Below are 17,510 nucleotides of genomic sequence, written 5' to 3' on the forward strand. Positions count from 1 at the left end.
AGGAGCCATCTAAACGGTTGGTAGGCCTATTCAACCGAATGTAGGCCTAAATATAGGTTATTTTGCCCCTGTGGTGGAAAGTAACTTTTACTCAAGTAACCTGTAGCCTACTTCAGTACAATTTTGAGGTATCTGTACTTTACTGGAGTATTTCCAAATTCCAATACTTTTACTTCTACTCGACTGCATCTCAGTGGCAACTATTGCACTTTTACTCCACTACAATTTATTTGAAAACTTTAGTTACTGAGATTTTGATTAGACCATAATTACAAAACATACTGTACATCAACCACTTCAGCCCTAGGCCTATATATTTCAGCCATTTGAAAAGAGCCGATCTACAAGCTCACAATGCCTTACGAATTTGAAAACTTGAAATGGGACATTCTGCATCTGCATTGAGTACTTTAACTTTTCGTACTTTAAGTAGGCTATATTTTGATACCAATACTTTTGTAGGCTACATTTACTCAAGTAGACCTACATTTTGAATTCCGGACTTTCACTTGTTGTTGTAACAGAGTAGGCCTATTTCTACATTGCAGCATTGATACTTTTACTCAAGTACAAGAACATTCGATTCGAGTAGCCTACTTTTTTTCCACCACTGTTTGCTCCACCTCGCTCATCCACCTCGCTCAAAAGGAGCGGCTGCTCCTTTAAGGGGTGATATTTTGACGTTGCGTCTGGCTCGTTCCATTCCACGAGGTGGTCCAGTGTGGAGACAGGGATCTTCACAGCGGGAGAGAAGGGACACTTTCAAAAAAACTACATTAGACCACGTTCAAGTCAAGAGCTGTTCAATTAGGCGCTAATCAAGAGCAGGTGAGATGATTTGAGCTGTCTTAATTTATATAAAAGTTCCCCCCTGATACTAAATGAAGTAGCCTGCAGTTTCACTTATTTCAACAGACATTTCAAATGTTCAATGTTTGACTGACATTAACTCTGTAGGCTACATTCAGTTAGTTTATAACACAAATGACTTACGTTGTTATAGACCTACTTTTTCTTTTTAATATTTTAGTTGAAACCGTGATATAGACGGTATAGCCTAGTTCCGTTTTAAGATGGTATTTTATTCTTCAGTCGTCGTTGGAAAACGTTGGTCCAGGTTATGGAACCTGATAGTGACGCGTTCTTCTCATTTGCTTGGCTGTTAGTGTAGGCTACATCCTTTGCAGGAAATGCAAGTGGATCGAGTGAGCATTTCTTTCCAACGACCTGAAAGGCTCGAGCAACCACCAGTCATGTAATTTAAGTTGCTTTTATAAAATAAAATAGCCAATGTGGGAAAAGCAACACATTTATTACAATATTTTATTCAAGAGCTCAAACAATAAAATGAAATCATAATGCCACAAGGTCGGTGACATGTATAGACTACTAGTGTCAATCCATTATATCAAAGCACGGGGTTGTTACTTAATATTCCAATAAGGTTATTATTATTTTTCAATGTTGTAATTGTGTGTTTTCTTTTCTTTATTATTATTATTTTTTAATCCAGACTGTTCTTTTAAAATGAATGCTGAGAACAATCCTGAATTGAGTTCCTTGGAGGGAGATATGAGTAAGTATTCTCATGTCATACTGTATATTATAGATTTAGGCAGGAATATATTTAATGACTTATTTATATTATCCATTTGTAAGATGATGTCCCTGTCTAAAATAGTAGCTCTACAAGCTTACAACGCAGGTGTGATGTGTTGTACGACTAAATCAGGCTTTACTTTTAGATGTTAGCAGCAGCACACCAGATGTGACACGAGATGTGAAGACACCAGATGTGAAGACACCAGATGTGAAGACACCAGATGTAAAGACACCAGATGTGAAGCCACCAGATGTGAAGACAGATGAGCAGGAAAGCGAAGACAAGGAGGTCCCAATAGGAAACTCATCCAGTGCCGATGGAATGACGTGTTCTGAAGGTGATGCACAGACATATGCACATATTAGCCTATACCAGTGGTGCTCAAATCCCAAATGAACATGTGTGTTGACACCCATTTGAAAATATGTTGTGCCATGGACCATCATACAAGATTTGTGTTCAAATATAAAAAACAAAATAGCCTATGTATTAAAAAAAATATATATATAAATCACACCCAATGTGAAGTGAGCGGTGGTCGTGCTTGCATAACGTCTTCAGACTAGGATTTTAGTCTAGGGATGTACAGGGTATGCTACACACAACGCTGAGGAAAAAGGCTACAATATATATATATATATATTTTTTTTTTTTGTTTTCCCTTCAAAATGTTCAAGATTGCCTACAGACAACTCTATCTGTATCAATCACACAGTCAGATCAGATCAGACTCCGTGTTAAGCCTGTGTGTCCAGAACAAGACCGTGTGCCAAAATAGCCAATGTGCTGTGCAGTGTGAGCTTGTAGATCTACTAGCCATAGCCTATATTCACGTTGCAGTGAAATATCACAGTGGTCTGAATTACCCTGGCTTGTGTGAACATTTACCCAAACAGACATGCAATTTAAATGAACACTGAGGATCACTAACTCATGTGTAACCAAGTATGATATACACACATAAGCGCATGCCACATAAATGTGGGAAATCATGCACGTCAATATTGTTACAGATGGTAAGTTATGATTGGGGACAAATGTTTTTTGACTTATGGCCCTTGGTTCTCCTTTAGTCAGTCACAAGCCTACTACTGGTGTTCAGGTTTGCTCTTCTACTTATTTTAGAATCCCCTCTGAACACCTCATTGAATGAATGCATGTGCTGACTGACATCCTGCTCTTCAGCTGAGGTGCAGCCTGTGGGTTCAGTGGTCTTCAACACTTGAACCCCAGCATCCATATTCTGGCATGGTACATTCACCAAAATCAAACCTCGGTTCGAAGTGGAGCGGTGAATCTGAGCGTGCGTGCGTACGTGCGTGCGTGCGTGCGTGCGTGCGTGTGCGCGTGCGTGCGTGCGTGTGTGTGTGTGTGTGTGTCTGTGTGAGTGAGTGGTGAGTGTGCCTGGCCTGCACAAAACAGCGCCCCTCCTTTAACTAGTGTGTTGTGTGTGGCCACTCAAGGTATTGCCAGGCTACGGACACGGCCAGCCACCCACCCACCCAGGGACATACCCACGGACATACCTGTCTATTGGGAGCGCTTTCACCGCTCCAAAAATAGCCAAACTACATCCTCACAAAGCATTGCAATCCAACGTGTCGTGAGTTTTAGGTCGTCTATTTTTTGCGAAGAGATTGATTGATTGATTGAAGAATTTATTAGAAGATTGCAATAGAAACAAGTACAGTTTCATGACAGTACAAATGGGAGTCGCTCTCCATTCCGACATGTCGCCACTCCGAAATTGACTTCTAATTGTGGCGACACTCCCATAGGGGTTAAGTTTAGGGCTATGGTTAGAGATAGGGTTAGTGTCGGAATGGAGACATGTCGGAAAGGAGACATGTCGGAGTGGCGGGATGCACCCAGTACAAATCACTGGTAGAAGGTCAACTAAAAGGAGATCCTAGAAAGCCGAAGCTTATTTCCACAGGAACCACACTTTAAGTATCTCATATAACATTGAAAGACAGACGGATAGAACATAGTACTTTATCTAGGATAATATCAATTTCAAAAGCAGAAAAAGCATAACATCAAATAATAACATCAAATACTTTGGTGTAGATGGAGGAAAAAATGCGGTCCAAGTACATAGCCATCTCGGGTCCAGTTTTTAAGTGGTTAAACACAGATGCCCCTCGGTCTGTGAGGGGCCTCTGAGAGTGCAAAGTTTCCAGAGCAACTGTGAGCGTGTTCCACTGAGTACACGGCATTGCAGCTCATCACCACACAGCAGTGTGGTTTCTGGATGGAGCTCAGCACATGCAGTAGCTGTTTGATAAGCTGCAAAAGGCAAGATAGAGATACAGCCTAGGCATAATAGAGATACAGGCATAATACTGAGTGGGATGTCAAGGTCACAGCAGAGCAAAAGGTTGAGTTTGCAACTTTGCATGAGTTACAATATGATGTACTGCAGTGATTCTCAACCCATTTAATGTCAAAGTTGCCCCGTTTGATATGCATTAGGCCATGCTCCCCCATTTGATATGATTTCTGTCTCTGAGACATAGTCTACTCTGTCAAATATGCTGTTTTAATTTAACTCTGAGAGTAGACAAATGGAACCAAATGCACCTGTAACGGTCAATTTAGTTCAATTTTACACTCTGGGAGTTACAGACCCATGAGGGTCCATTTGGTCCCCTAACTATCAGCAATTTAGCCAGGGACCCACTGGACCACCGGGAGTTATGGACAGACATGGATGCCTGAGGGTCCAGTGATTCCACTTTGAGAATCGGTAATGTAATGAAGGCATATAAATATTTTGTAAATGTTTGACAAACATGGATAAAAACACATTCTACTACAGTATGCTACCATGCTGTGGAATGACCTACCAGAAGACATAACGGTTCTTGACTCCCTATACTCAAACTCAAAACTAAGTAACTAACCTAAAAGACTTCCTGTCCTCAAAATACACGTGAACATAGTGTAACTCCTTGATCATCTTGATCGTAGAATCCTCTGCCCCCTGCCCCCACCCCTCCTTTCTCTGTAAATATACCATATTATTCTACTGAGCTTTATTCCAATATGTTTTGTATTGTATTATATTGTATGTATTATACTGTATGTACAGTATTACTCAGTGTCCTTGCAGTTAGAGTGTCTGCCCTCCATGGCTGATACTGCTAGGTAGGGGTTCGATCCCCGGCCGGGTCATACAAAAGTTGTACCCAATGCTGCCCTGCTTTGCACTCAGCAGTTGGATAGGGGGAAAGTCCCTGTGACATGTCCGGGGGGCGGGGGGTGTACTTGTGCTGTGCATCAAGCTGCCTCACGCTACAGAAACAGGAGATAGGCTCCTGCCCTATCGGCCACATGGCTCTGCAAATCTTACTTACTTATTACTTATTACTGATGAATTGAGTACAATGAAAACAAGCCCCTGGGGATTTTTGTCACGTGTTTCCTAAACCCACCAGGCTTGAGTTAAGACCCGCCTCGTGGAAACGCGATAACTTCTAGGAGTGGCTGAAATCCTTGCCGGACACATTGAGGGTGGATAAAGTCAGTAAAGGCATGAAGACAATCTTAAAACTTGTACTGAGAAAAGCCTGCATTTGCACAATGCACAGCTATTAATTTGTCACTACAGTGCTCAAAATAAACTGTGCTAAACAAAAAACCTGAAACTTACTTTGTACTGTGCTTAAAAAAGGAAGACTTTGTAACTTTGCAAAATAGAAAAACGTACTGAGAAAGCTATTCATTTGTCACTACTGTGCTCAAAATAAAAACTCTTACCTGATTATCAGTTACATTGATATGGCTTTGGGCGTATTATGCTGCGTGTATTATTGTAATGCATCGGTAGGTAGTAGGTACAGTATTGCTTTGCACTAAGAGCACTAACGTTCATTATGCACTTTCATACTTAAGATTATTGAGAGGGGCGTTTCCGCGAGGCGGGTCTTAACTCAAGCCTGGTGGGTTTAGGAAACATGCATTTTGTCTTATCCTTTTAGCATAACCTTGACTTTACTTCCTGTACTGTCTTGTCAATCAATCAATCAAAACTTGTGGAGAATATGCATGGTGTAGGATGACTTCTCAGTTTCTTACACATCTCTGTAGTATAGGCGCCAACTTGCTTCTTGTGCACAATTAGGCCATAGAGGCCACTTGTTTGCCAGCAGAGCGTGCCATGAGGTGCGCTCACCACTGGTATCGCCAGGAATGCTTGTCCCTCATTGGCTGACTCATTGCTGACTCAATGCTGGTCTCTCATTGGCTGATGACGTTGCCAGAAATGCTGGTCTCTGATTGGGCTACGGGCTTAAAGAGATCACAGACACCGACATACATACAGTACATACGCAGCCGAATGCAGTACTTGCGCACTCTGCTGGCGCAAGTATCTAGCTACGTTAAGATAGTTATGATATGCTGTTCCACTGAGCTTACAGTATGATGCATTATGACCAGCACTTAATACATTATAAACGTAGTTATAAGTTGTCATACATGATTAAAAACATGTTATAACTAATGTTTTAATGACCTGTAAGCACATTATAGTGCATTACAAATGCGATTTTAATTATAGAGGCCACCTTTAAGTAAAGTATTACTGTCTAGGTTATTTATAATTTTTTCCCGACCGGCGCTGGTCTAGCGCTCAACCGTTTCCCATTGTTTTGCGCGATCGTTGTGGTGTATTGGCTGCATGCTTGCCTCTCGCTGCAATGACCGTTCTGTTACTGGCTATGAGCAGTCACTCTCTCAGTCTCAACCCGATCAACTAGGTGCCAGACAAGCTAATAATACACAACAAATTGCTGATCTGTGTATGCTGGCTTTGGGTGTGAAATAAGCTCGGGCTGCATGCCGGAATGAAGTGCTGCTGCGCAATATACAGTATAGTATAACAAAAGTTGTTCTCCCGTCAGTTAAAGTGAAAGATCGGATCACAGAACCAATTTCCTCTGCCCCAGTGGTGTAAAGTAACTAAGTACTTTTACTTAAGTACTGTTTTGAGGTATTTGTACTTTACTTACTAGTAGGCCTATTTCCAATTTCCAATACTTTTACTTCTACTCTACATCTCAGAGGCAAATATTGTACTTTTACTCCACTACAATTATTTGAAAACTTTAGTTACTAGTTAGTTTGGGCACGTGGTGATTTTCCGATGGCCTTAAAGTCCGAGAGACTTAAAGTCTGAAAGGCTGTTCTGAGGATGCCGACACTTGCAGCACTGTGTGTGTGTGTGTGTGTGTGTGTGTGTGTGTGTGTGTGTGTGTGTGTGTGTGTGTGTGTGTGTGTGTGTGTGTTGCTCGCGATAGAGCGCACGTGAGAGAGGTTGCATCTGTCCAAAAGCAAAAAGGTCTCATCTCAGTGCACTGGCTCTAACTTCTACATTAAGATGTTAACTCACTTACTGCCAATTTAAAATGCCCCTCGAGTGGCACTAGTGCCAGAAGCCTCCATAGACTCCCATGTAATTTATAGTGCACAGATCATGCACGCCCATGCACAGATCATGCACCATGTTTGTGCAGGCTGTTCACAGCTTTCAAACAAAAAAAAAAGATTGGAAATCCGTTCAGGCATTCATGATTTATCAGCCATAATGTTTTCTTCAGATGTAAACAAAAATGGCTGCCATGTTTGAAAGATGGGGTTGTATGGGGGGTGGAACATGCAAAATCGCGATTGAAATCATGTTTACTAGATTTAATTGGGTCCAAAAAAAAAAAAAAATATATATATATATATATATTTTTTTTCTAAGTAAAAGTCGCCCAAAGTCGCTTGGCAGGGAACTCCATAGTGAGAAAGTTGCTCTAAAAGTCGCCTGGCACTGTATGTTAAACTTGGTCACACATACATAGGTTTGAGTGATTACTTTGTTTGTGAAATGTGAAAGCATTGTGATGGATAAAGACCTGGATGTTACCTCTTACTTGTGTGATCCATGTTGGATCCAGTCAATTTGAAGAAATCCAGCGTTTACTTGAGGTGAGGACAATAAGAAAGCACAGGCCCATGTTTTCATTCACAACTGCTTGGCTGAAGATCCATTCTATAGCCATGTCATTTAATAGCCTAGTTTAAACTAAGGAACTTAGTTCTCTTACTGAATTTCCCCCTTGGGATAATAAAGGTATCTATCTATCTATCTATCTATCTATCTATCTATCTATCTATCTATCTATCTATCTATCTATCAAATGGCTTTTATACTTTTTTAATGAGATTTGTCCTTATATATAGAGATAGATATGCTCAGATTTTACTATTTGCTGGCTTTTAGGATAATTAATTAATTATTTTAATCATGCCAACCTCTGCGCATGAGGGGAACGGGGACGGATCTTTCTCTCTCTCTCTCTCTCTCTCTCTCTCTCTCTCTCTCTCTCTCTCTCTCTGGGACATCGGATTTGGATCTCCCTGCCGTCGGACTTTCAGGCCGTCGGAATATCGAGATTTTGCCTTGTAGATCGGCTATTTTCAAACATTTTGTACTTTTACTTTTGGTACTTTAAGTACTTATTGATGCCAATACTTTCATACTTTTACTCAAGTACATTTTGAATTCTGGACATTTACTTGTAACGGAATACATCTACAGTGCAGTATTGATACTTTTACTTAGGTACAAAATGTGAATGCTTTTTCCACCACTGCTCTGCCCAATGTGCCCATGCACTATGCACAAGAATCACAGTCAGTTTTGACCACAATGTCTATATACATTGAAATGCAGATATCACTTTAGCCACTGCTCCAACACAGGCCAGTTGCGCAGTGTTTAGAAGTGAAGCTTCTGCCATCTGTGCCCCAATAATGAACCATCTTTCAGTCACTTTGTCTTTTGCCATCTTAATTCAAAATCAGGTCAACTGGAGCTGCTCAACGTTTTGTATTAATTCCAGAGCATTATAGGATGTTAATTACTTAACTGAATATGCAATCCAACTGTATGAAAGCAGCTAGATTCCTTATGTTTCTGGCACTCAGTGATTTAGGTGTTTTCTTTGATTTGTCATCCACCTGTGATAACAGAACTGTCTGTGGTGTGATGTGCTTTGTATGTCTGGATTTTAGTTTTGGAGTAATTCCACCATGTCTGGCAGGGTGTTTATGACTTATGACATTTCAGGATGGCCAATGGTGCTTTGGAATATAAAACAAAAAGGTGTATTATATTATATCATTGTAATATATAATTCAGTTTAGACTAGTGTGGATACGGTTTTCTCCACAGTCAGTATTAAGATTTCTATTTTTAAAAGGGAGACAAGGAATCGCCTGTTTGCGACATCTTCTCTTGCCCTGGTTCTAGTATCTGCAGATAGAGGAAATGCTCTTATCTGAGGTATACATCTTCTAAATCTCTCTGACACTGTGGAGGCCCAAATGAACATAGTAACACTGTGGAGATGTGTCTGTGTCAATAACAAGCTATCTTGGGCCATAAATACAAATGTAGATGTGGAGAGGTGTCAGAGTTTCTTATTCTGGTTGGTAGCTGCCTGTGGAGCCTTCAAATGGAGGCTTTTAGTCACCTCCTTATCTGGAAGTGAGCACAACCACAGACCCTTCGAGCAGCAACCGCACAGACCCTTGGACATCTTTCTGTAGTTTCTCTTTCTGCTTATTGTACATTTACTACTTCATCTAACAATTCATTCTCCTGATGACAGTGCATATGTGCAGTTAGTGTAAAGTCGCACTGTGTAACTTTTTCGGGTATATTTTTCCACAATTAACATTACGCACAATAATTTTGGGATTCTTTAAACATAATTAAACACTATTTCTATTCATGAGTGTCTGACCCCGACACTCCCGCCAAAATGACATAGGTACCGTAAATGTATTTATTTATGTATTTTACAGTTAATAAATAATGTTTCTGATGACTACTATGTTCCAAAATATCTTCTATGACTCATGACGGAGACCCTGTTTAAATTCCCAGTTGGACATAAATGTTACGTATTGCAGCTCTAACATTAAGGATTTCACTGTGTACACTCACACTCCTTTATCTGCCTTTGTCTCCCGCACAATAGAGATGCTTCCAAAGAAATGTGAGCAAGAGGCGGTGGAGGAGAATGGGCAGCACCATATGGATGAAGGTCGACAAGAAAGCAGCCTAAAAGAGGAAGAGGACGAAGCTAGTGATGAAGGGCTAGAGGAGGGATTCGCTGAAGACGGGCCACATGAAGATGAGGAAGAGGTGGAGGAGGAGGAGGAGGACGACGACGAAGAGGAGAGAGATATGGAAGTGGATGAAGAGGGAGATGACTTAAATGAACCCCAGGACCTGACCCTGGTGGATGCGAGCTTTGAGAGCGCAAACCTGCCGGAAGCCCACACAGCAGCAGAGGTAGAAGCCGCAACCTACATGCCTGGTGGGGCAATGGCCCCCCGCAGCCAAACAATAGGCAAGTTCAACTGTGACATCTGCGGCCTGTCCTGCGTCAGCATCAATGTACTGCTGGTGCACAAGCGAAGCCACACTGGTAAGAACAGGAACACCAAGCCGAGCACCTGACCTCAAATACAGCCGTTACGCAATCAACATAATGTATTGTTGTTTGGTGGAGTAGATAAGTGTGAGGTTTCTTTTGAGTGGATCGAGAAGCTTCATTGCTGACTAATGTGCCTACGTTTAAGAAATGGGTGAATCTGCATCATACTTGACGCACATAGCATAAAAAAACAGCACCACATGACCACAACCCAGAATTCGGGCGCATTTACGTGTCTTAGTTAGGCAATATCCTCGATAATGTGTAACTCCATAGTGGCTATATGACATGGTGTTTTTTTATATTATAAGAGGTAAGGCATTACACCAAGTTTATTTTCTATTATCATTGCAACACATGATAATATAGCAATTTCACTACATGTCATAAAATATAAATCAAGTACGTAATTTCTACATGCAGGGTACAGAAAATGTATTTATAAATGTTGATTTTTTAATGAAAAAACCCGCTGTTATATTTAGTTATTGTTACATTTTTGTATTGTTAGCCTACAAGAAAATATCGTCACTGTCGGGCAGACACATCGTATCTCCAAGTTTCAAATTTGAAATTTTTTTCGTAAAGAAAAGCCCTGCTTCATCATCACACAAGACTGTCACACAAAACTAGTGAAAATAGCAGATCTACAAGCACACAATGCCTCGCAGTGCGAGGCGTTGTGTGCTTGTAGATCGTCTATTTTCGCTAGTTTAGATCATTTTTAAAATGATAAATACAAAACAAACGGTTTTGGACATACAAGGTTTTCACCCGACAACGACGATATGGTCTCAATGATGTTTCCATTGGGGTCTCATTCCCGTGTTTTGTATCAACCAGGTGAGAGGCCGTTTCACTGCACCCAGTGTGGGGCCTCCTTCACCCAAAAGGGAAACCTGCTTCGCCACATCAAACTGCACTCCGGGGAGAAGCCCTTCAAATGCCCCATGTGCAGCTATGCCTGTCGCAGACGCGATGCCCTGAGCGGGCACCTGCGTACCCACTCTGGTGCTGTACCACCCCAACACCTGCACTCACACACTTTACTGTTCATATGCACCTGGGAATATATCTACATGTTTGTTTCTTTGTTTGGCTTTTAGTGCCTCATGGATGGTTTGCTAAAGCACACACAGTACATTCCTCAGTGGTAATTTATCCATTTGTTACTCAGAGAGTTTCCATTCCAACTGGTCCATTTGGTTACATTTGTACACTGTCAGAGTTAAATGGCTTATATAGGCTACATTATTATGTGTTTCTGTTCAAATAAGTGTAACCATATTCTGATAGCAATAGAGTTGTTTGTTCATTAACAGGAGTCTCCCCAGCTCTTTAGTAAACAGAAAATACAATTCCAGGTTGGGATACCAATTTTATCCACTCAGGGAGAGAACTTGGAAAAGAGGTCATCTTTCCCCTCATTAATCAGATTCAATTTTATATTGTTCCAGTTCCAATTTGGACTGCTAATTTTTTGTTTCATCTCTTCCAATTCCTTGTTGCCCTCTCTCTATCCTTCTGCATGCGTTCTTTCCCCTGAATGGAGTAAAGCTCATTTAAACGAACACAGAGGACTTGACTGTGTACGCTGCTGGTGCAGTTAGGCAACCTTCTGTCGAAAGCCCTCTTCCCTGTCACAGCTTCTCCTCCTGCAGACTTTCTGTTTGCTCTCATGTAACAACAGTCATCCCCTTATTCTTGCTCCACATCTGAAATTACTTTCTGGTTTATCTCTGCAGGAAATGTACTATCTGTGCTACATATAGGTTGCCAGTAGTTCATTAGATGTAGGTGTTAACAGCGGCGTCGGTTCAGAAAAAGCTACGGTATGGCAACATGACTGGTGTCTTGCACGCGCGCCCTCGCGCGCGTGCAAGACACCAGTCATGTTGCCATACCTTAGCAACAGGCACGATTACAGTACATTTTATTATCTCCCCCTGTAGCCAAGGTATATGGCAGCTGCCATAGCTTGCCATACCCAATTGACGCCTCTGGGTGTTAAGTGGATGTTTTATATGTGATTTTTTTGCTTAACTGAAATTCTACTTGCAGTGGAGAAGCCCTACAAGTGCAACCACTGCGGGCGCAGCTACAAGCAGCGCAGCTCCCTGGAGGAACACAGAGAGAGGTGCCATGTGTATATTCAGAACAAAGGCCATGCTGTGAAAGGTGAGTAGCTTTCACACATGGCCTGTTTGTAGTCCTCTGCAGACTATCTAACATACCACAGATATTTTAAAATCAGACACAAATAAACACTTATAGATAATTACACCTTATTTGCACGTACGCCTGTACACACACACACACACACACGCACGCACGCACGCACGCACACACGCGCACACACACTCACACACACACACACACACTCACAAATGAAAATACCATAAATGCATCACAAAGTCCTGCTTTTATCATCATATTAATTGATCGTTTATAGAGTTAAATTGTCCATAGAAGATAGAAATTAACGCTAAATAGGTTGTGGCTGCTGTGGTTAGGAGCTGTTGCGCTAGGGATGATTTGTCATCGGTCTGTACCAGCAGAGGGGAAGTCAAAGATGTAGGACAAAATATTTAAACTCTCGTCTTCTTTTCTGACGCTAGCATGGGCCCCAGCCATCCACCCCCCCCCCCCCCCCCCCAAGAATGTCAGTAACACTTCTTTGTGGTCTTCAAATGTCGCAAGTTTACGACATAGGTGGTGAGAATAGCATCTTCATCCGGCAGTATGTTGTACCGATGAAGTGAGGAAAAAAGACGAAAATAAAAACAGGAAATAAAGTCACACGAACTTCATACACGTATCTCCAAGTTCATATCTTGTTGTTCCTCACAACATGACCTTTTTTTTTTTTACTTTTTTTTTTTTTTGAGTACTACATTTCACAGCTTCAAATGAGAAAGTGGAGTTGGAGCTGAGTAGTTGGTTAGTACAGTGGTTCTCAACCTGTGGGGCGGGACCCCCAGGTGGGTCCCCAAATTATTTTGGGGGGTCCCAAATGTGCAACATTGTTTTCTCACTCAACAGTAAACAAACCAACATAAAGTTTAAGTGTATAGAGGGTATCTGCACATTTCTAGAGTGACAATTTAAGGACTTTTAATACATCTAAAATGACAAATTAAACATTGGTCAAATTGTCAAATATTAGAGGCTGAAATTGTGAAAATAGCCAATCTACATGCTCACAATGAGGCGTTGTGAGCATGTAGATCTGCTATTTTCCCAATAGAACCGTATTATACAAAATGTAATGCCTCAACTGGGTCCCCTGTTGAAATATGATTATTTTGGGGTCACGGCCTGAAAAGGTTGAGAACCACTGGGTTAGTACAGGGCTCCACGCTCCCTTTTCTCACACACAGTACCCAGTTGTGAAAAGGCATTCATTTCCCTCTCTCTTGCTGTGGTTGGTCTCAATCACATAGAGGAAAGCCACACATCCAGGTCTCAGATGGGCACTGAGCGTGCTATACTACTCGACAGGCTGGCAAGCAATGTGGCTAAGAGGAAGAGTACAATGCCACAGAAGTTCACTGGTAAGAGCCACTTAAACCTAATTCATAATCACCAAAAACAAAAAGTATTTTTCACATAAAATATTTAGTAGAGGCATCACCTTCAAGAGAGTCTAAAAAGCAGGGATGAGTTGTACTGTAATTTTGAGGAGTATATAGTATTGCTGGATACAATGACATTCTGTGCATTGATATTTTTGTTTTATGTCATTGGTTACATGCTTACATTATAAGCGTTATTCTATTCCATGCTGTGCAGCTGCTTGCTTTGTTTAGACACATGACTTTCAGAAAATAGATTATTTCAATTATTTAGTCTGTGCTATTTGTCTGTCTCATATGTCTGCTTATTTGTCTTTGTCAGCCTCCCCCTATTTTTTGCTAAACAGGAATTCAGGCTGAACACTGGCCTCATATTCTGCACCGCACCATAAGTTGATAGACCACTGACCTATATTCACTGCGTGAAATATATAATAGGTGGGTATATTAAACCATGCATGAAATATCTTTTAATGAAATGGGGTAACAAAGTTGTATTCTCACCTACTGTACACACAACTATAAGCATAAGCATTTCTTTAATCCTTATTACAAACTCAGTTTCAGTAGATGGCTGACTTAACACAAGACTTTCCGAACCATATGGGCGTACCTAACCCTTCCCAATACTCCGCTCATATTCTGGTTAGGCAAATGCTAACATTCATGCTTAGTTTCGGAATCAAGCCTCGTGCTGCTCGTAAACAGGGGTGTATGGGCAAAGGAATCCTTCGTCTCTCTATCAGCGTGACAAATGAAGTGAGATCTTTCAATATGACAACCACAGGAGGAAAAGAGAAGTAATGTCTGTGACCGCGGAGAGAGAGAAAAACAGGCGCTACGCGAGAAACGTGAGCAGGTGCCTCTGCGTCTCTCCTTGTGCGGTGCAGCTGCAGTAGAGGGCTTCTTCTACTTCCTCTCCACACTTTGTCCTCTCATGTCTCTTCTTCGCTTTAGCTGGAAGCTTTAACTGCTGGGTCAGGAGACGCTGCAATGCTATGGTACCCTGTAAAGCCCTGAGTGTTAATTTAACTTACGAGTAAACACATTAACCAAATGGTCTGTTATATTTGTACATTCTCAGAGTTACAGAGTTAGTTAAATTAACACGGTGGATATATTTTTTTATGGCTTCTGTCTTATGGATCTGCCATGTTGCACATCTTGTTAGTTCAGTGATTGCCCTTTTTGTCAGATTGGAGGTCATGTACATCTTAAACATCCCTGTATGAGAGCAAGGCTGTACTCCTACACAGCACAACTCTGAACGGGTCTGTTTTACTCGTTCAGAGTTCAATGAACCTGGGGGTGCAAACCCTGCTCATAGCAACATCTCTTGTTCTACATCAATTTAAAATGTAGGCATTTAGCAGACGCTCTTTAACCAGAGCGACTTACAGTAAGCAAGGTAAACAGATACATAGAATGCAGAGAGACAGTGTAGTGTACCTAGAATCAGTCTACTCTAAACAATATAATATTCATCCAAGAAACAAAGAACCAAGCATCAGTCTCAGGTCCAGGCACCTAGGCACGGAAGCATGCATCGTGGGTTCTGCTCCCGTTCCCGACAATCTTTACTGCATGTCTCTCCCCGTCTCTCTAACCCTGTTTCCTGTCTATCTCCACTGTCAACTCTAAATAAAAGCAGAAACCCCCAAATGATATATTTAAAATAATAATAATAACTAGAAGTACTGTTCCTACGAAACAGTGTGGGCTCGCTCGTAAAGAAATAATTCAAATAAATAACTAAAATAAAAACTCTCTCTGGCATTTATATGGCTGTGTTGATGTATGCTGGTGTAAACGTGTGGTCGGCATGATGCCTTCTCTCGTTCAGTGTTCTATTTCTCTCTGTGTGGCTGATCCAGGGGACAGCAGTGCCTGTCTGGACCTGAGCTTTAAAAGGGAGCTGATCCACCACTCTGACATCAGGGACCCTGCACAAGACCAAAAACCCATCCTCACAGGCTCAGATGGTAACCTTGCTCCCTCACATAGGGTTTACCCCATCTCCTTGACCCGCAATGACATGAGCAACCTTGCGCTCACCAATGGCCACAAGCTGGGCCTGCCACCTCCAGGCCTCCCTCATCCCCCACCACCACAGGGACAAACCAGCCTGCACCCGCTCCACAATGATGGCTCCCAGCTCTCCCAGCCTCTCATATACGGCCTGGGGCACTTGCTGGGAGGGGGCAATCCCCAGAATGGCATCCCCCACCCCCATACTCAAGCGCTGCCCATGTCCCCTCTGGATGCTCTGCGGGTGGTGCGGACCGACGGGGAGGCGGGCGTGGTGCCCGGAGCAGTGTTCCCCTGTGCCCACTGCAGGGTCATCTTCCTGGACTACGTCATGTTCACCATCCACATGGGTTGCCATGGCTTCCGAGACCCGCTGGAGTGCAATGTGTGTGGTCACCGCAGTCGAGATCGCTACGAGTTCTCCTCACACATAGCCCGTGGAGAACACCGCCTTGATGTAAAGTAGCACCTGTACACGCAGCAACATTTTCAGTGTTAAGAGTGCATTTAGAGGTAGGGTAAGTGATTTTCTTCGGTTAAAGTAAGTGTCAATAGCTCTATATTCTGATATTAATCATTGCTATAGAGTGTTTGTTCGGTAACAAACCGTCTCAGTCTCCATGTCTCTCTAGCTCTTTATTAAACAGAATATGCATTTTAAGGTCGGGATACCAATTCTATCCAATCAGGATAGCGAACTCATTTAGGATACAAAACAAGTGAAATTGGGAAGTGATGATACAAAGAAATGAGCAGACGACTGGAACACTATAAATTAAGTTGATAAATGGGTACTCACTCCTGATTAGCTGAAATGTTGTCACCCACCTAAACATTTATTTTCTGTTTATTAATGAGCTGGAGAGACGGGGAGAATGTTACTGAACAAACACTCTATTGCAATGATTTCTATCAGAATATAGTGCTTTAACCTTTTAGTTTTAACCCCCCCAAAAATCACTACCCTACCTTTAAAATGTTTACACTCAGTAAATGTAATACTAAAAACTTTGCTGTACAGACAAATTTTGTTAATACTGTATATACTACACAAACACATATATGTTTTCGACACACTCACTAGTCCATGTGCAGTGCACCATGCATCACCGCATTCATCACATTATCAGGTAGTGGCCACTAGAACATTAAATGAAGTAGCAAGAAGTAGCAGTTGTGTGTGTTCTGTGTGACAGAGAGAGACACACAGAGAGAGAGAGGGGTGAGGTGATTTATTAATATTTAGATCTGGAGATTCTGTCTCTGTCGGACAGCATCACAATTAAATACACAATAAGACAATACATTGAGCTCAGTCATGCACATTAAGGACACAGGAGATGCAAAATGTACAAGAAATACACAATACAATTCCAATACAGAAATGTGTGTGTGTGTGTGTGTGTGTGTGTGTGTGTGTGTGTGTGTGTGTGTGTGTGTGTGTGTGTGTGTGTGTGTGTGTGTGTGTGTGTGTGTGTGTGTGTGTGTGTGCGTGTGTGTGTGTGTGTGTGTGTGTGTGTGTGTGTGTGTGTGTGTGTGTGTAATATGGAGGATGTTTTGTGTTGGGTCTTGTACAACTCAGCTGAAATGTGTTGTGTACTGTAATTGTAAAACTTATTATTTTGGCGTCATTATTTACTTACTTTTTCTACATAAAGTTCCACATTTTACTGTTGTGTATGACCATATCTCCTGTTTATGTCTGTGTGAAAGTAATTCCACAAAGTACAGGCAAAGTTAGATACAAAGTGTGCACGCTACATTTTCCTGTTACAAGAACAAGTGTTAAAAATAAATGTGAGG

General features: G+C 41.7%; 1 protein-coding gene across 1 annotated transcript in view; it reads left to right on the forward strand.

Annotated features, from left to right (window-relative positions):
• The window catches only part of LOC308282343 (zinc finger protein Aiolos-like), a gene marked incomplete at its 5' end in the record, with an annotated part of 19,634 nt that extends 3,454 nt beyond the window's left edge, over positions 1 to 16,180 (forward strand). Inside the window, 6 exons of the mRNA XM_080722690.1 lie at positions 1,733 to 1,940; positions 9,643 to 10,095; positions 10,948 to 11,115; positions 12,166 to 12,282; positions 13,548 to 13,658; positions 15,554 to 16,180. Coding sequence (XP_080578816.1) covers positions 1,733 to 1,940; positions 9,643 to 10,095; positions 10,948 to 11,115; positions 12,166 to 12,282; positions 13,548 to 13,658; positions 15,554 to 16,173 — 1,677 coding nt within the window. The 3' untranslated portion in view covers positions 16,174 to 16,180. The remainder of the gene's footprint in view (positions 1 to 1,732; positions 1,941 to 9,642; positions 10,096 to 10,947; positions 11,116 to 12,165; positions 12,283 to 13,547; positions 13,659 to 15,553) is intronic.
• Between the last annotated feature and the right edge of the window lie 1,330 nt (positions 16,181 to 17,510).

This window comes from Nannobrachium achirus, assembly GCF_963921795.1.
Source record: "Nannobrachium achirus genome assembly, chromosome: 3".
NCBI classification, from domain to species: domain Eukaryota; kingdom Metazoa; phylum Chordata; class Actinopteri; order Myctophiformes; family Myctophidae; genus Nannobrachium; species Nannobrachium achirus.